The sequence below is a fragment of the Misgurnus anguillicaudatus genome, chromosome 21 (assembly GCF_027580225.2).
Source record: "Misgurnus anguillicaudatus chromosome 21, ASM2758022v2, whole genome shotgun sequence".
Lineage (NCBI taxonomy): Eukaryota > Metazoa > Chordata > Actinopteri > Cypriniformes > Cobitidae > Misgurnus > Misgurnus anguillicaudatus.
Window position 1 is genome coordinate 61860796 of NC_073357.2, and position 19427 is coordinate 61880222.

Genomic DNA, 19427 nt, shown 5'->3' on the forward strand with positions numbered 1-19427 from the left:
AAACTGTAACGGTACATTTACACGGGGCATCAGCGTTAACGCTTGATGTGGGCGTGTTTGAAGCGTGGCCAACAGCCAATCACAGTGGCCGTAACGCATGCTCCTCTGTTCTCCGGTCTTTGCACTAGGTTATTTGCATAAGGCAATCTAATTGGCTGACGTCTGCATTGGCTCTTGAAAAGTTGAGAAATGTTTAACTTCAATTTTAGTTTGGCAACGCATGCTGTCATCCATTCAAAGTAAATGAGAAGCGTTAACACAGACGTGTGAATATTGTGGGCTCTGATATTTACCCCACAATGTTTTATTGCAGTTATAAAATGATTTATTCAACTGTGTGATGTCACAAAATGAAAGAAGTTTAGTTTTACATATCAAGCGTCTCATTTCAACTGTTTTATGTTCTGATGTTACAGTACAGTGATACATAAACTCATGTGAAAGATCAAGGACATGATAGAGTTTCATTACAGAACATAAAGAAAAAACTCATTCATACTAACATCACACTCAGAAACAGGAAGAGGAAATATGACATCAGCATAACACAACCCAAACGTTTGTTCATCCTCCAGTGAAAAGCAGCAATGCAGGATACTCCAGAAATCAACATGAAGATCATCAGAAGAATGATAAAGAAGATCCCATTACTGTTTACCCTCAACACAGACTCTCTACTGAACACAGATAACATCAGCCACGACACCGGCAGTCTGGAGAAAATCAAAGACATATTCATATATCTGAAACACATTAGATCAAGAGTTTGTGGAAACTACATTTCTCACCCGACAGTGACGTCAAACACGTTGGTACCCACAGAGTAAGACACAGCTGTGCCACCCAAACCCTTGTGTGCCATTATAACAGCAGTGAGGAGATTGGGTACCGAGACACCTGCTGCCAGGACGGTCAGAGCCATCGAATCCTCAGATAAACCAAGAGTTTCACACACCTTACAAACAGAGATGTTAGACTGTAAGTTCACTTCCTGAAAGCACGTTATGACAAATGATGTGCAGGCTGTATAATACACTAGGGGTTTGCATTCAAATGTGAAGTGAATGTTTTCAAAATTCACAAAAGATGAAAACAAACAAATGTAAATTCAGTGCGTTTCCATCAAGTTGTTTGAGCGAATGACGGTGGTAGTGTAAAATAAAATAAAACAAGACATGCTTAGAAAATAGAGACAGGTCTGCATTTAGTTATAAATTTACTAGCATTGCAGCTTGTAGTTGCCAAACTGAATGCTGTGCACAGAAGAAGGAATGCAGCATTTTTAATGCAGGTACTAACAGAAAGGGCATTGCGACGACTTCGAGCCCCATATATGGGAAAGACAACGTCAGCCGATACAACTAGACGAGTTTTTGCTATTTTTTTCAAAATTTGGCTTTTCCATCCCTTGTTTCTCATGCGATACTTCAAAGTGTGCAAAAATAGTGTGATGGAGCTCTTTTGGTGTTGGGGATCTTACTGAAATGATTTGAACCTCTTCACAATTTGATTCTGAAATAATGGGATCAGTCTAAATGTTTGGTCTCATATCTATGTATGTGTGTCGATGCAACTCATTCACCGCCAGCCATTTTTTAAAAGTTGCCCGCTGGCATTTTTGTGATTTTCTTCTAAAAATATATAAACATACAAATATATCAAATGAAAGAACAGACCCTCTGCTTTCAAATAAACAAACAAAACAGGGGGAAAAGTATTTCATCCAATCTATAATTTTTCTCTGCTTATAAACTATGTTTTGTTTTATTTCAAAAATATTTTTTTTTTGCAAAAAGCTGAAATAACTGCATTTTTGTAAAGGAATTTTGTTCAGATTTGATCAGATTCAAACGATTATCAAGACATAAACAAAGTTTAAAATTAATAAATAATTTTTTGCTTCAGTTTTTTTATAAATTAAGGAAGTATGCCATCTTCGTATTACAGAAAACATTAAAACCTCATCAGTAACACGTTTTTTTATACAAATGTTTTCTCATAAATGCCGAGATATCTCGTCAATGGTGGGGAAAGAGTTAAGTTTTATATGATCGGATGAATAAACTCAATAATACAGACCCGATGAGACAAACACAGCAAGAAATATGAGAACAGTCCAATCCACAGGAAAGATCCAAACAATGTGCCCATAAAATACTGCTTTGAAGCCTAAAAACAGAAGCACATACATAAAACGGCACGACTGCATCCGTCATCGAAACTCAGGACTGGTTTTTCAAAAATTTATGAATGTATTTGCACTGCAGTTTTCAAAATGTTACATCCATTGGTTTATTTACATGATATTCATGCTGAAGGGAAATAAATCTTCTCAGCAATAAAACATAATGCACAGTGTGTGTGTGTGTGTGTGTGTGTGTGAGAGAGAGAGAGAGAGAGACAGATTGATACTGCTGACCTGTCTGTGGGGATCAGGAAGGGTTAACCACAGACAGCCTGTGATGGGCAACAAAACAACATATGGAGCCTGTTTACGTTTCTCGTCCGGCCATTTGAGAGACAGTGCCAAATCAGTGGCACATTCATCATCATCATCACCACTACTGTCTTCTTCATCACTGGAGAAATCACTGTCATCGTCACCACTGTTATTGTCATCATCATCTTCTTCTTCATCCTCCTCACTGCTCTCAGACTCTGTGGTCTTTTAACAAAACAAGAAGTATAAACTGTGTACTGTGTCTCAAAAACCAAGTGAACATTGTGTCTAGAAAGCATCTTAATAAATCAAACTACACACACAAGTGTGAATACTGTACCTGCTGTTCTTCATTGTCGTGTCTGGAAGCCTCTGTTAGGTTTGACGGCACAGATTTAACATCATGTTTCTTCTTGCTGACACCTGACAAATTCAGTCAGACACTCAGAAAACATCACTATGAATTCACAATTGTGTTCATGTGTGTGTGTGCGTGTGCGTGTGTGTGTGTACCTTCTCTAAGTGGATTGGTGGCATCTATAATAAGCTGATAAACGGTCTTACGTGAGGTGCAGTTACGCAGAGAGTCTGATCCTCGTCCCCTGAACACATCACACCTTAACTGGACGTGCATAAAAGATTTCATAAAACATTTATTTTTCTGCTTAAAGATGCAATGTGGAATTTTTAGCAGAATCTAGTGGTGAGGTTGCAAATTGTATCTAATTGCTCAGTCCACCTCTCACCCCTGGATTTCGAACGCATAAACAAGCTACGATAGCATCTGAGATAACATAGGGTCTGTTTACACTTGGTATTAAGATGTGTTTTTATCGATCGGATCACAAGTGGACGAGAGCGACACATCACATTTACACCTGGTATTTAAATCCGTCTCTTTTGTCCACTTTCGTCGGCTTCTGTCTTGAATACTGTGAGGAGGTGGTCTGTCGAGACGTTGGGCGATCATTCAAATGCGAGCGGGAGTAATGATGAGTTTATATGGACGCGAACTAATATTATGACAGAGTCCACTGCTTGTGTTGTAAGTAAACATGCTGCAAAGTGTTTTGTAAATGTATATGTTAAAGCTTTCTCTGAATTTTCAGCTTAATTGAGGTAATAGGATCGCGCAACTTTCACACGCTTGCAAAACTGAAAATGAAACTGCAGAAATCAGCCGCTTTAGTTTTATCAATGAAAGGCTAAAAATAGCTCTGTTCACCGTATGTTCATGCCAGAAGTCAGAAAAGACGTAAAACATTGTTTTCAGTACCTCAGATTAGATAAATGGGCGGAGAGAAGGCGGTCCGTGTGGTTGTTCGAACACATTCAACCACATGCGCGTCCACACTACAAAAGCAACCCGATCGAAAGTGGCCTCGACCACCCCCGAACGCGGCCGAAAGTGGACGAAAGTGGGCGAGCCCAAAACGAACTGAACACCATTTACACCTGGCATTATTAACGTCGTCCACTTTTGATCCGATCGATAAAAACGCATGTTAATGCCAAGTGTAAACAGCCTCATAGTGACGAAACACACCCCACAAAGCAGTTTGTCAATTCAGGGCCACTGCAGAAACATGGGGACCCGCGGTGCACGGAGACAAAAACCTCACATTCTCATTCCAAGGCCACAAAAACAATACACTTACAACACAGTTATGTTGCATTTCTGTCCTCCTAAAACTTACACAATGCACCTTTAATAAAGATCAAATTTTATGCATGTTTGTTGTAAATGATAAGGTTGACCAGTATCATAGCTCATAATGAATTATTTGTAATACTGTATAACGGTTTCCCAGATTGTGTGGTTTATTAAAGAACAATTTTCTAAAGCTGTTTTGAACTGATTACATCTTTCAGATGATTAAAGACATTATTAGACTACAGGCCACCTAGTAGCAACAACCAGAAATAACTATATCATTTTTATTTGAAATGACATGTGCCATTCAAACAGCTTATGATGCATCTATAAATATAACAGGATGAGAGAAATCCAGGAATATACCTTCTGCTTGTAACTTGTAACATTTATGAAGATAAAATTTGGTTTCATCTTTCCTCATTTCTGCTCAAAACACATGAAAACATTTAGCAATGCTTTTATAGTGAATACAGGTATATTATCAATGACATGAGTGTTTGTGTTATACATTATCTGCTTTTGTTTTCAGTAAAGGGATAATTATATTTGCGCGTAGGTCTCGAGGCATCAGTTTTCATATATACTTCTGAGTCGCCATCCTTGTTCTTACCATCGCAAGCGAAAATGCCTATGAACAAATACAACGCAGATTTTTTTGACATGCCAGGAGGGGTTTGAGCGGTCCAATCACAGCACTTGCGAACGGACGCGTTGTTACATTTTTGGCGAGGTGCGCGTCAGGATATGCATAACCTACGGCGTAGAACCTACGCATGACTATAAATTACACTTAACTGCGAATAAAGTTGCTGATTCAGCTCCCTCACCTTCTCAGGTTCATCAATGGCCAGAACTTTAGCAATGTTGTTGTGTTTCTGAAGGTAAAATGTGACAATCTCTTCTAGAAGTTCATTGTATTTTATGACGGTCACATACACCAAACACCCGAGCAAAAGCAACACAATTTCCCACCATGTGATGATGTCATCTAGGAAAACCCCAAGCAGGATGAACAGGTCACACGTGTAGAAGGTCACATCTCTAAATAGTGGCCACCAGGTCAAACTGAGACTCTCATCTGAGAACACGGCAAACGCACCCATAACAGCGAGGATGTTAAAAAATCCCGAACCCACGACGACTCCGATACCAACGTTACTGCTGGAGAGAAAGAGCCCGACGAGTGAGATGAAGAACCCGGGTGCAAAACCTCCAGCGGCCATGAAGTTCACACCTGCGAGATCTTCTGGGATGTGGAGTTTTTCTGTCAGGATCCCAAGAGCTGGAACAAGGAACTCCTCACATACGATGACTAAAGCCAAGAACATATAAATCATAGCAGAGATATGAAGAAGGACCCAGCCGTGTCTGCGCTCTTCTAACGTAAAGAGATCTTCTGGGTAGTACGCTGTCCTGTGAGGGGCTTCTCCAGGTCTTGGTGGGCTTTCTTGTTCTGTAGGGGCTTTGGTGGAAGTGGAGGTTTGGGTGGAGTTGGCTGTAGTGTTGGGGTTTGGCTCTATGTAAATGCATCTTGAATAATCCTTGTGTATTCTGATGGAGGGACTCATGGCTAAATCAGTTCTGGACTCATAAGAGGACTTCTGTATGTGAGGAGAATGAAGATCTGTTTCTTCTTCTTTAATGGTTCTCTTCCAGACCTCATGATTCATGCTCACTGAAACCCAACAGATCCAACAAACAAGAGTCACCAAGATAACACTGAGGGTTTTGCAGGACCTCAATCTTCTCCTGTTGGACTGATTCATACCGTTTACTGTATTGTTATAAACCCGGTGTCTGATCATTTGTTGTGTTCTAGCATCTTCCAAATCGGAAAGTAGAAACAAGACATCATTGTGCAGTCAAAACAAACCTGGGATAAACACAAATATAGATGGTCATATAGTTTTAAATATAAAATGCCAAACTCTTTTTAGTGTAGTTTACGGATATATGTTTGCTGTATAAAGACTAACAGTTTAAATGAAATCATACATACCAGAACGTTGAGTATTTTACACCTGACCGCATCTGAGAGCTCTGTCTGAGATCTGACACACGTTTAAGAAGATCAGAAAAAATAATCTGATAAATCTATATCATCCTGGAGAGGGTGAAGCCTTTAAATAGCCTCCTTTATATTATGTGCTGCTTTAATTATATAATAATAGTTTACCATTGGCATTTGTGTGATGAATAAAATGTTCCTGGGGCAATAAAGTCTAAGCTTTAAGGTTTTTAAGATATTTTAGGTTGCATGTATTAGACATACAGTAGACAGAAACACACTGCTGTGCAAAGAATTAATGTTTTTTATCATTTACATTTATGCATTTGGCAGATGCTTTTATCCAAACATCTTACAGTGCATTACAAAATAAACATACCAGTATGCATGTTCCCTGGGTTTAAACCCATGACCTTTTGCGCTGTTAATGCAATGCTCTACCATAGAGCTATACAAGAATATTTTAAAGGAGTCATATGAGACTTTAAGATGTCAAATAAATCTTTGGTGTCCTCAGAGTACATATTAAGAGTTTTAGTTCAAAATACTCGACAGATAATGAATTATAGCATGTTGAAATTGCCACTTTTTTGAGCAAAAATGAAATTTCTGTGTGTGTCCTTTAAAATGCAAATGAACTGATGCTAATGCAAACACTGATCACCATAATGGTGGTTTATTGACATTAAAACTCAATTGTGCTATCAAAAAGAAATCTCTCTCTCTCTGCACTAAATGGCATGGAAAGCAGAGATTAAGGGGCGGTATTATTGTAATTATTGTACTTACCTACACCACAAAACAGGCGAAATCTGAACAACCTATTTTTTTCCACATGCTTGCAGAGAATGGTTTACCAAAACCAAGTTACTGGGTTTTTAACATTATAGACCCAATTATAGCACTTAGAGTAAAACAACTGACGTTTCCATATTTATGACCCCTTTAAATATCTTTAATCTCATGGTCATATTAATACTACATGGTCAGATGTTGTTGCTAACAGCAGCAGGTTTAAACAACATTTAATCTTGTTTTGAGGAGTTCATAGTAATGTAATAGGACTTTTTGTAATGAATACTGAATGAGTATGTTCTTAAAAACGATTAAAAACTTGAAATTAAAAATATCTAAGAATTTAAAATAACTCTGAAACAACTTTACACTTTTCTAACTGCTTTAAACAGACTTTTGTTAATTATTGAGTAATGCAGTTTTTCTCTATACATTCAGATTTTCATCTCTTTGACACATTTTGAATCTCGACAACTGTTGAACTCATTTTTGCAGAGTAAATGACATGTAAGGTATAATGCACAGGCAGAGGGTTGTCATCAAAGAAATAATCTCTCACAGTGTTTTGTATTTCGCGATAACAAACGGTTTGCCTGTACATTATCCTGCATATTACACGCCTTTTATCTCATAAGGCAAGGAACATTAAATATTGATTAACTGTAAAATATTTTATTTGCTCATTTTAAATGAATGCAGATCTTCCACAAGAAAAAACTTTTACTTTCGACGTTTAAATGTCACAACACACTATTTGGTTTAATCATTTGTAAATATAATGTCAAAATAATTTGCAGCATCCAGATTATTGTGTGTTATTAGTTTTGAGCAGTTGCTATTTGGGAAAAACAATATTTGGAATTTTGTGACTGGCCAATCAGAATCAAACATTTCAGAGAGCTGTGTAAAGAGGTAAATGAAGACATTATTTAATACAAATATGCATCTATAAAACAGAGTGACTCAAAAAGTCTAGTAATTAAAAGCAAATGCAGTTTTATATTAAAGATAGAAAAACAGCAGAATACATCACTGTCAGACAGCTGGTTAGTATTGCAAAAGTGAACTACATATACAGCATCTTCATATTTACATACAAATTACAACCAAACACAGAAATTATAAATATCTCAGTTAACTTACAGCAGTTATACACATGACTGATATTTCTGGAACAATAAAGCACTCTGTTAAATAACTGGCAGCGACCCTATCGTTCTCTAGAAACGACTGAAGTGGTTATATCATTAAAAACAATCAAATTAATGCAAAAGACATCCTGTACACTACATCAACCGTTGTTTACTCCATTGCAAAATCTTTTTTCTGAAAGAATAAAAAGGAGCGGTTGGCTAAAAGTTAACTACTGTAGACTAAACAGCACTAAACTCTGGTTGACTTGAGCCGTCCAGAGCAATAAAACACCTGTGGCGTGTTATAGCAGCAGATCATAAACCTGGAGGATTATTGAAACTTCAACATGCATGTGAGAAGTCAAACACACAAATCTCTAACACAAAACAAACATTTGAAGACATCACTCGATACATCCAAAAAAATAAAAAGAATGCCGTGATCGGCTGAATCTCAGGAAAACATGTGCAGGTCTATTTTCTCATCCCAAAATTAGATTTTAAGCAAATATCAAGAAATACCATGTTTTTATTATTAACAGCATACGGGCAGAACAATAAATAATATTTTTTGCATTACAATTTCGAGGACAGATTTTTTGTTAAAACTCCCGGACAGGGCTTAAGTCTAGTCCCAGACTAAAATGCAAGTCTTAAAGGGGATAATTCAAGACTATTTTAAGATGACTATTTTAGCTCAAAATACCCCACAGATAATTTATTAAAAGATGTTAAAATTGCCACTTTGTAGGTGTGAGCAAAAATGTGCCGTTTTTGGGTGTGTCTTTTTAAATGCAAATGAGCTGATGATATGCAAATACAGATCACCATAATGAGCTGATGATATGCAAACACAGATCACCATAATGAGCTGATTATATGCAAACACAGATCACCATAATGAGCTGATTATATGCAAACACGGATCACCATAATGAGCTGATGATATGCAAATACAGATCACCATAATGAGCTGATGATATGCAAACACAGATCACCATAATGAGCTGATGATATGCAAACACAGATCACCATAATGAGCTGATGATATGCAAACACAGATCACCATAATGAGCTGATTATATGCAAACACAGATCACCATAATGAGCTGATGATATGCAAATACAGATCACCATAATGAGCTGATGATATGCAAACACAGATCACCATAATGAGCTGATGATATGCAAACACAGATCACCATAATGAGCTGATTATATGCAAACACTGATCACCATAATGGTGGTTTATTGAAATTGAATCTCAATTGTGCTATTAATTATTTTCTCTCTCTCTTTCTTTATCTGCACTAAATGGCAGTGCCGTGGTTCGCTAGTTCAGATTAAGGGGTGGTATTACTACAATAAGATCCTCTTCTGACATCACAAGGGGAGACAAATTTCAATAAGCTATTTTTTCACATGGAGAATGTTTTACCAAAACTAAGTAACTGGTTTGAACTTTTTCACATTTTCAAGTTTGATAGAAGCACAGAGGACCCAATTATAGCACTTAAACATGCTATAAAAAGTCAGATTTTCATGATATGTCCCCTTTAACTGAAAACATCTTGCACTGACGCATCTTAAAATGTATCACTAAAAATGTTTTGTCTGAAGATGCACAGCAGTAGTGTTTTTGTAAGGTTTGTTTGTAAAAGCTGTTTAAATAACTAATCCTAGTCCTGGATTAATCTAAACCCTGTCCGGGAAACCTCCCCATAATGTTTAACATCAACAAATCCTAACAGCACTTAAAATAGGCTTCATTATCTCTATGCAAATATGTTTGTACAGATATAGAGATGAATAATGAGCGGATGTGTTGTTGATGTGAGATTCTCACAGCCAGTGGTTGATTTTAAAGAAAATGGTTGTATGTGTAAAGTGCTGTACAGAGTCCGTTCATTTATTTAACTGTGAAACGCCTGCACCAAATCATTACAAAGATCCAAACACTGACTTCAACATTACTGTAACGCTCTAGAAATGTGGACCGTCGTTTATTAGAAATAAAACAGATTCTTCAGGTGTGTGTAAACTCTGTCCTTTGGCACCATCACAAAATCCAATACATCACTGAATCATTTAACAGTCCAAACACTTTAAAAAACTACTTAAAACCGAACAATAAAAACATTTAAACCCGATGAAATGTACAAAAGTTTATAAATACAAAGGTTTGATGATGACAGAGATGACTGCTGGATGCTGAACTGATAATATTGTAATAAGCGTTGCATTAGCGAACGTTTCACTTGTGTACAAAAAGGCTCAAAATATCCGTCAGTGTTTATTTCTTCAGTTCTTTGACTCCAGCAGGCTTCAGCTTGTTTCATAAATTAAAAATGTATGATGATCAGGAGATGATGTACAGTATGTGACATCCGTCATGAGTCTGTATGTGTGGTTTAGTCTCTATTAAAGTACGTATGGCACGTTCATTTCTAAAGGTCGCGCGGATCCGGACAGATCTGTAAATAAGCATCCAACAGAGTTTATGTCTATCAGAAGTCTGTATGTTATGTACATATTCACACTTCGCTCTCAGTGGAGGCTTTGCGGTTGGGAACCCAGCCGGTGTCGGGATGCGCTCCGTGACGTTGAGGCGTCACGGCGGGAGCGGTGTTGAGACTCGAGCACTCCGATTGGTCGCCCTGCAAGAGTTGCTCCGTCTCCCCGTCGTTCAGAGAGGCGGAGCTCGCCTGCAGAGATACGGTATCTGTACGTATACAGGTGTGAAGCCCCGCCCCCCGACACATCTTCAGCTGTCTTAAATCTTCCCAGTAAAGATCTTCTCCTGAGAGCAGACACACTCCTTCCACGATCCGGATCTTCTCTTTAGTGTAACCCCCGTCCCCGACACCCTGGACCTGTGAACGTCACCCAAAAACATGATGAGTTTATTCTGTATCATCATACAGGTGCAGTAGGACTGAATATACACTGATACTGTTAGTTAAGGCCGCACAATATATCACTTCAGCATCGACATCGTAATGTGCACGTCTGCAAGAATCACATCAAGAACATGCAGATCATTTTTTCCAAAAGAAAAACTTTTGTTTAAAAAAATCTCCACGTCCACACAAACACGCGAAAACCCGGTATGAAACACTGTTAAGAGCATGCCAAACCAACAGATGGCGATATATCTCTAACTGTAAAGCCATGTTGGCCAATCAGACTCTCAACTCCTTACGAACCATAACATCACAAGCCAAAAACTCCTACATGACAACGCAGCAACCGCATGAACGAATGGCCAAACCGCATAGAAAAAGCTATTGTTTGAAAATGCCCTTGTACGTGTGGACAGGGCCTCAATATTACTGTTGATTGAGCAATACCTTCATGAAAAAGTGCTTCAAATATGTTGAGTCTCATCATCGGAGCCGTGTTGTTGTTGTGTGTTAGACGTATACGTTATGCAATTCAAGAGCAAAAAAGAGGGCTAAGAGATGAAATCTCCTACGACAAATTGTAGTGTTATATATCGTTGAGGCTGAGAAAATAACATTTACGTATGTTTGTGTATGTTTATCATAAGTGTACACGTTTGACACATTCCAACAAAATGCAATGCATCTCCTGTGCTACATACTATGTTCTACTGTCTGCGCATGCGCGACCTACGCGTATAATCTATGCAGGGTTACGTACGCGTGCACTCTTCTGATGACGGAAATTGCATCACATGCACTGTACGCGTAAAAAGTGGACCATACGTTGGCCTTTACGTCAGAAATAGTTTGCATTGTGCTGGTTAGACCATTCTCTGGAGTAGGAGCTAATTTAGTTCGGTAGTCTCACAAATAGTGTGGGTAATAAAGGCTCCCATGGTGCGAAAGGCCTTAGGGGCGGCTCACATTATAATGATAACGTTAACTATAAAAAACATAGTATTAAAAAAGTTATATTAAAGGCAGAGTAGGGAGGTTTAAGTCTAAAACACTTTTTTCCAAATTTGTTTAAACTGTCTTTATATACCAATACATATAGTAAAATGTAAGTACTCTGAAAAAGAGAGTATAAAAATCGAGTGTCTGTAGACCTCTCACCACTGTTTTAAACACAGCTCATTTTTCCATTCACTCCACCCCCTCCCTTCGGGGTTTCTTCTAAAGCCACGCCCCCAAAACACATGAACGAGTGACGTCGACCGCTCTGCTGGGAGAAGGATTTACCTCAGACGAGCGGAGAGGAAGGAGCACGGTGCATGTAGTAACATCATGTCACAATCACATGCAATAATAAACCTAACTTTATCACTATGAATATAAACAAATAGGATGGCTTTAAGTACTTACTCTTAAGCTAGCATATTGATAATGGTAAAGTTTAAAATATATTTTTGTTTGATTCGGTAACAAACGAGCTAGTTATATTTATAAGACAAAGCTAAAAACAGATTGCATTGATACAAGTTTTTTTATTACCATCAGTTACGCTGTGATGAAGGTGAATTTCGAAGATTCATAAGATATATATAGATATATATCTTTCTCTGCTGTACTTTTGCTCTTCCCAGAGTGCCTCTTGCACGTTCAAATCAATCGGGTGTGCGCATGTGTGGGCAGGTCCCGTAGCAACAGGGGTGGTGCCATGGTCGCAAGAGAGAGTGATAGTCGCGCAAGCCAATCATTTTTCAGAGTACTTACATTTTAATTATGTATTGCAGGGCTCAAAATTTACTTTTTTATTTGGTAGCACTGGTGCTCCCAAGTTTAAAGAGTTAGGAGCACCAGCAAAAATGTAGGCGCATCCATCCAAAAATTAAAAACCACCACAACTACAATGTTAATAGATTTATTTTATTAAAAATAAAACACCACCACCGGGCTTTACACTTCCTATGGCCAGCATTTAAAAGTTGGTCTTCTATTTTATTTTATTTTATTTTTTGCTGCATAAATTCCTAAATTAATACCCAAATGCTATTGAAATAGTATAGCAGCAATAATAATTTAACAATTACAGGTAACATGATTAAGATTACATAGAAAATCTAGCAAACAAGTAAAACACTGATTAATTGTGACATTACAAAAGTGACCCTAATATAGAAGGCTAATATATATTGGTATTGATAACTGCATTACCAGGATGCTATTACTACTAAATAGGCAATGTTTTAAAAAATACTCATATTAGCCAATCTGCGTTCTTCATTAAACGCAAGAACTTAATGGTGAAATTTGATTGGTTATGTATCGTTGGAGAGAACACTGAACCCGGGACAGCGCCAGCACGCAGGATCACAATCAACTCGCGTCACAACAAAATGGGCAGTCGCACAAATGCTCCCAAATATATTTTAAGGTCGCACAGATTAAATTTCGGTCGCATATGCGACCAAAATGGTTGCAATTTCGAGCCCTGTATTGGTATATAAAGACAGTTTAAACAAATTTGTAAACAAGTTTTTTTAGATAATTCCTGCCTATCCTGCCTTTAAAGAGAATAGCGGAGTTATAAAGATATAATGAACGATAACGTTGGGGTCACTCTCTGAGCGTTTTTTTCCAACTGATATATGATAAACCCACTGACAGCCAATCAAATCTATTTGAACTTCAAATGCATGTGCATCTAAAATAACAGATGACACTGTGGAGAAGCTCATTGCTAAGGTCCATAACAAAAAAATTATCTCAGGTCCTCAGCGCTGATGCAGTTGCTTTGAAATTGACTACGTAGCGCTTTGACTATGCCAAAAGGTAAGATATTAGAAATTAACACACAATGCAAATATTTAACGATATAAAAAATAAATATAAATATAAAAAAAAAGTTTCAACACAATTTTCACAATAGTTTCTCATCTCATTGCAATGATTTCAGATCACCACAATGATTGCACAACTCTTTAAAAACACAAGGGGGAGCTGCAGCGCCTGTATAAGAAGAGACCGTATCAGAAAGCGCTCCTTAATTGACAGTGTAACGCAACACATTACAAAGCCATTTAATACAGTTGAAAAAAACAAAACTTTGATAAGCAAAATGAACTACCAGGTAAAACATTCATTTCCAAAACAGCAATTCCAAATTTAGGAAAGTTAAGGATGCTATTCTTAAAGATCTGTAAGGAATTAATTTTTTGCAGGCACTACAGACATGTGGTCCAGTACTAATATGACCTTAATAGGATTTGCTAATATTTAAGGCCTGTTCTGCTATAGTCTGTTTATTTTGATGGCATTTTTATTTTCAGTTATTTTTCAGACACTTTATTTATTTCTTATGAAGAATTTTCGGATTTTGAAAGATTATTATTTCATGCACAAACAAATAAATTTAGGAGAATTACACTTCAAAGCAATAAAACAAACAATTAATCGCACAATAAAATAATCGGCACTTTTCTAAATCTCTACAGAACTGCATAAACATTTTAAATCAAATAAACACTGCACTCCCATGCTGAGAAATAACTCTCACTTTACGATCAACCTAACAAACGTTTAGTAAAACTGTGTTTTGCTTTCATGCACAAACTGGCAGTCTCAAAGCTTCATCATGCAGTAAAGCGTAGAAGAGATTCTGATGTCTGAACTACCTTAACTGTTATTGAGAGAGGAAAATAAAAGCGTCTGTCAGAAGATGTATGGAGAGAGAGAGCTGTAGGGTTGACTGAGTTGCTAGAGGAACATGAAATGACAAAACCATCAGAGACTCGCTCTTAACCCCAAATCTCACCATAAGACCTCAGTGAGATCTTGGGTACAGGTTGAGACAGATCTCACAACATTTAACGCTCATTTACTGTAAATCAGACAGCCTCTGCCGTAAAAACACGCTAGCATCTGTATGATTCTTTTGTGAAATGAGACGCACCTCTTTTTTATATCGCAGCGTGTTGTTTATCATTGGTTTCTGGGCGCTGGTCTCTATTTTCACCTCCTGTGTTGAGGTTCTGTATGATGGGTTACTGTAGGTCAGGTTACTCACTCCTGGATCGGCAAACTTTAACTTTTTGTGTCTGAAAATGAGAAGTAAATGAATTAATAATGATCGACAGATTCATTTAGATCTAAAATAAATGCTTAAAAAGAATCTGCACGCTCACCTGTAAATAATAAACGCTATGATCAGTATAAGAATAGCTAAGATCGTCAAAGCTCCACCAATCACATAGCTGATATGAGGCCCGGCATCTATAGAAAACAACATTTTTTTTAGGTTAATTCCTCAGTTATTTTATTACACAAACAGTAAAAGAAAATAAGATATTTGTACAGTATTTACCGCGTGGGGCAGACACAACATTGTTTTGAATACAGTCATGAAGACTCGAATCTGTGCAACTGTGAGGAGAAACCATGAATGATTTTTTACAGATGTCAATCAACATTCAAATCAATGAAAATCATCTCACTTCAATCTTAATAACAGAATTTGGTTAAAAGTGAGAAAAAGGCAAAGATTAATAGACTTACTTGACCACTGGATGAACAGATTTCTGCGTAGGGCCCTTGGGCAGCTTGTTAGGAGCTTGAGTCGCTGCTGTTCCCTTATCAGCTGGAGTTGGAACGTAACCAGAGACTGGAACAACAAAAAACTAGTTATTAACTCATTAACTAAACACTATCAGTACTGTTGCCTTCTGAACAACAGGGCTTTATCAGTGTGACATCACATTAACAAGAGATAACCAAAAAGCTGAGATATTTGCATTTTTGTTAAAGATCAGATGAATAAACATTGACACGGAGTATTTACTGTTTGTGGATGTTCAGTGTCTTATAAGTTTGGTAAGAGCGCCACCTGGTGGATAATAGCGGAAATATGGATTGCCGTAAAACTTGTCATTGGCAGGGAAGCGTTTTCTCTTAATTGACGAGATAACTTGTCAATGGCGTGGAAAGAGATAAGGGGACAGCCATTTTGTAGTTGTGTCCAAAATTATACAATCCCATAATGCACAGCAATAATGAGTGCACAACTGATTTACACTAAACAGCTAGCCGATATACCCCTTTACTATAAATTAACACGACACATGATGGCGCTCGCAGCACTTTTTGTCCAAATTCACCCACTCACTTTGATAACTAATGTAGTGAATAGGGGGCTATTTTGGACACAGCCAGGGCCTAAATGTAGACCACTGGGCCTAGATGTTTTTTAAAAATGCTTTCATGACACATAACACAAATGAATATATCACATACCATGGTCATATAAATGAACATTCATGTGTGAAACATCACAGTATGCAGTACAGTATCTGAGTTCGATCAATAAGAGATGTGAGACTCACTGGTTGAACAGGGCCGACCGTCAGGTTCATCTGGACACGCACATACAAAACTGTTACTCCTCGCCAGACACAGATGTGTGCAACCACCGTTATTCACAGCACAATAATTCGTACCTACAATGAGTCTGATGGTTACTCATATGTTGACTATAGAAGAACTACAATCATTTTCATTAGCCAATTACAACTGAGCGCTCACACCAGATGCAAATGAAGTGAATAAATAGTGAAATTTGCGAGTTGTTGGATGCTTGAACATTTCGAGTTAACTTGCTTTATTTGCACATGAAATTCAGACGCAAATACGCTTAATTTGCCGGCTTTAGCTAGCTTGTAGTTTCAATATGTATATATATGCACTTTAAAAATGACTTTCTTAACGTATTTTTTTCTTGATTTCAGTAGAAATATAAAAAAAATCTTAAATCAAATCAAAATGGATTTTCTTGATGAGCAAAATGGCCTAAGAAAATCTAGTTTTAAGACAACCAATATACAATTTAAGTGAATTTTTGCCGAAAACAAGCAAAAATATCTGCCAATGGGGTGAGAAAAAAATCTTGAAATTAGTTAAATGTTTTCTTAAAAACCTAATTCAAAAATTATTTTCTTGATATTTTCGCATGTTTTAAGCACAAATTCACTTACATTTTATGTTTTTAATCTAAAACCTAGACCCACTTTTCTAAGTCATTCTGTTCATCAAGAAAATACATCTTAACCCAAGAATCCTTAGACATTTCTACTGAAAACAAGACAAAATTGCTAAGTAAGAAGACATTTTTTGTCCAACCTCCTTACTCACACTGCAAAAAAAAATATTTTCAAGGAAAAAATTTAGTATTTTTGTCTTGTTTTCAGTAAAAATATCCAAAAATTCTTAAATGAAGATGCTTTTTTGATGAGCAAAACGACCCAAGAAAATAAGTCTAGTTTTTAGACCAAAAATATCAATTTAAGTCATTTTGTGCATAAAACAAGCCAAAAATCTGCAAAAAGGGTTTTTTTGCAGTGCACTTTCTTCCAAGCAAGATTGGTTTTATTCACGTTTCTATAAAAGTAGGAATGTGTGTCGTACAGCTCCGGGTGTCCACATACAGCGACAATGATTTTGTCCTTGTTTGTTTGTGGCTTAGTATTTCTGCCTTCTCTCGCTTTGTCGTAATCACGTCACTATTAGAGCAAGCTTCTGATTGGTTAACGCGGCGCGGATATCTGGCAAAGTTCAACGCCCAAAACGCTTCATTTGCGCGAATCGCGCTGCAGTATGTCTATCGCATCTTTGCATTGACTTACCATGAAAATAACTCGCGCTTTACGCTTCATTCGTGTCTGGTGTGAACGCACCATAAGAATAATTTAAAGCATTTACATACTAGCATCTATAGTTACAATGCTATAACACAATTATTGCCTTTATAACCAGGATAACACACAATAACAAACTCTTCCATGTCCAGTTTTAAATACTCGTCCATTTACCCCTAAGAGTCAATCCTTACCCGTCTGGCGTTGTGGCGACACCACTATGATGTCCATGAGACCCTCAACATTAGCCAGCACGGTCTCTTTACTACGACCTGTGTGCTTATCTACACGCTGAATTGACTTGGTCTGCCAGTCCGTCCAGTAAATCCAGCGGTCTTGCTGTGAGATTCGGGAAAAAGGAGTTAATGGAGAGGAGACCGGTTTGAACTGGGGACAAAGAAAGAGGTAAAGAGAGAGGAGAGAAAGAAGAATGTGAAGAAACAGGGACCAGAAGATGAGAAGACGTCAAAGATGTTCATGCAGAGCGAGGACACTGAGGGGATGATTATGGGGAGATGAAGAGTCAGGTGATCAGTGAGGACTGTAAAGTACCTGCGTGAGAGCAAACGGGTGTGAGACAGGGTTGACCAGGACCTGACGCAGTTTGCCGTTCAAGTCAGAGCTTTCAATGCGGTCCAGGTGAGCGTCCACCCAGAAGATCCTACACATAAAACCATGTGATGCATCAGTTCATCTGCTGGACTTCATCAAGAGTCTAAGCCAGTGTTTGTTAGTACTACAGTGCCAATGAAAACAAACTACAGTGAGCAGCAGCAACAACAACAACAGTGTGATGAGATCACGAGGTTAAGATGACACAGACAGAGAATAAACAGTGTTGAGATGACTTTATTTTTCTTCAATAGTCTCGTATGTTTTACCTGCGTGTGTCGTAGTCCAGCGTCAGTCCGTTCGGCCAGCCCAGATCCGTGTTGATGAGAACCTTCCTGTCAGAACCGTCCAGATGAGCTCGCTCGATCTTTGCGATGTGACCCCAATCCGTCCAGAACAAGAACCTTGACAAAACCAATTAAAAATGCATTTGACTTTACTTCTGTACAACAGAAATGCTTCAAAATCATACATTTATGGTTTCCATACAACTAAAATTCACACGAAATATCATAGATGAGGTCTAACACTACTCATGGAAGACTCAACTCACAACTTTGATGCATTACTATCTAACAAACCATCTTTTTTAACATTTTAATGCAATGGAAATGCCTTTGCATTTACAGCTACTTGCAATGATGCCTTTGGACTGATCAAAATCGAGGTTTCTAATAAGACAGGGAAATCTCTGTGAGGTTTGTTACTTATAAGTCATGTTTCCATCCAAAGCATTTTTGCAAGGTTTAGTGCATCAAAAGGTTGACTGATATAGCTGATGGAAATGCTTATTGTTGATTCAATTTAGCAAATTTTGACAAAACGATTTACTGTTTACTTTAAGCACATCCGTAAATGTAATGTTGATACCTCAAATGAAGCAAAATCTAGTTTGGATTTTTTTTTTTTATTAAAGCTTTAAGACAAATAAATGTGGGGTCGTGTGATTTTCATCAACCTTATGCAACCTCTTAAGGGCACAAAAGCATCTCAAACGTTGGCGGCTCTTAAATGTTGCAGTCGGAGAAAGCACATTTATTTTAAATTACCTAAGGCCACAAATATATACCGACCTGGTCAAAGCCCAAAATTTACACCCAAACAAACTCAGGTTTGACATTAGCTGCATGTCCATTACCATTCAAATTGCGCAAACTGAAATAGCGAATTCAAAATGCACCCAATGGAAAACAGCAATTTCGCATAAA

General features: G+C 37.6%; 2 protein-coding genes across 5 annotated transcripts in view; both read right to left on the minus strand.

Moving 5' to 3' along the window:
- Positions 1–493: 493 nt before the first annotated feature.
- LOC129453469 (sodium/potassium/calcium exchanger 1) lies at positions 494–6150 on the minus strand. The gene is made up of 8 exons (XM_055217744.2): positions 6097–6150; positions 4925–5970; positions 2954–3062; positions 2781–2863; positions 2420–2665; positions 2080–2169; positions 789–955; positions 494–713 (listed from the first exon to the last, which is right to left on the minus strand). Exons 2-8 carry the CDS (start codon positions 5900–5902, stop codon positions 494–496), a joined length of 1893 nt encoding a protein of 630 aa, XP_055073719.2. The 5' UTR covers positions 5903–5970; positions 6097–6150.
- Positions 6151–7879: 1729 nt separating this feature from the next.
- The window catches only part of lrp4 (low density lipoprotein receptor-related protein 4), a 117806-nt gene continuing 106258 nt past the window's right edge, over positions 7880–19427 (minus strand). Inside the window, exons 30-39 of one of the 4 annotated variants that reach the window (XM_073859590.1) lie at positions 18489–18623; positions 18160–18268; positions 17802–17994; positions 16300–16413; positions 15476–15581; positions 15285–15343; positions 15106–15193; positions 14874–15018; positions 14596–14677; positions 10770–10906 (exon numbers count right to left, since the gene is read on the minus strand). In XM_073859590.1, the coding sequence (XP_073715691.1) occupies positions 14633–14677; positions 14874–15018; positions 15106–15193; positions 15285–15343; positions 15476–15581; positions 16300–16413; positions 17802–17994; positions 18160–18268; positions 18489–18623 (994 nt within the window). In that variant the 3' untranslated portion in view covers positions 10770–10906; positions 14596–14632. Of the gene's footprint in view, positions 10907–14595; positions 14678–14873; positions 15019–15105; positions 15194–15284; positions 15344–15475; positions 15582–16299; positions 16414–17801; positions 17995–18159; positions 18269–18488; positions 18624–19427 lie in introns of those variants that run through there. The other 3 variants (XM_073859589.1, XM_073859588.1, XR_012360143.1) reach the window with 3 other exon arrangements.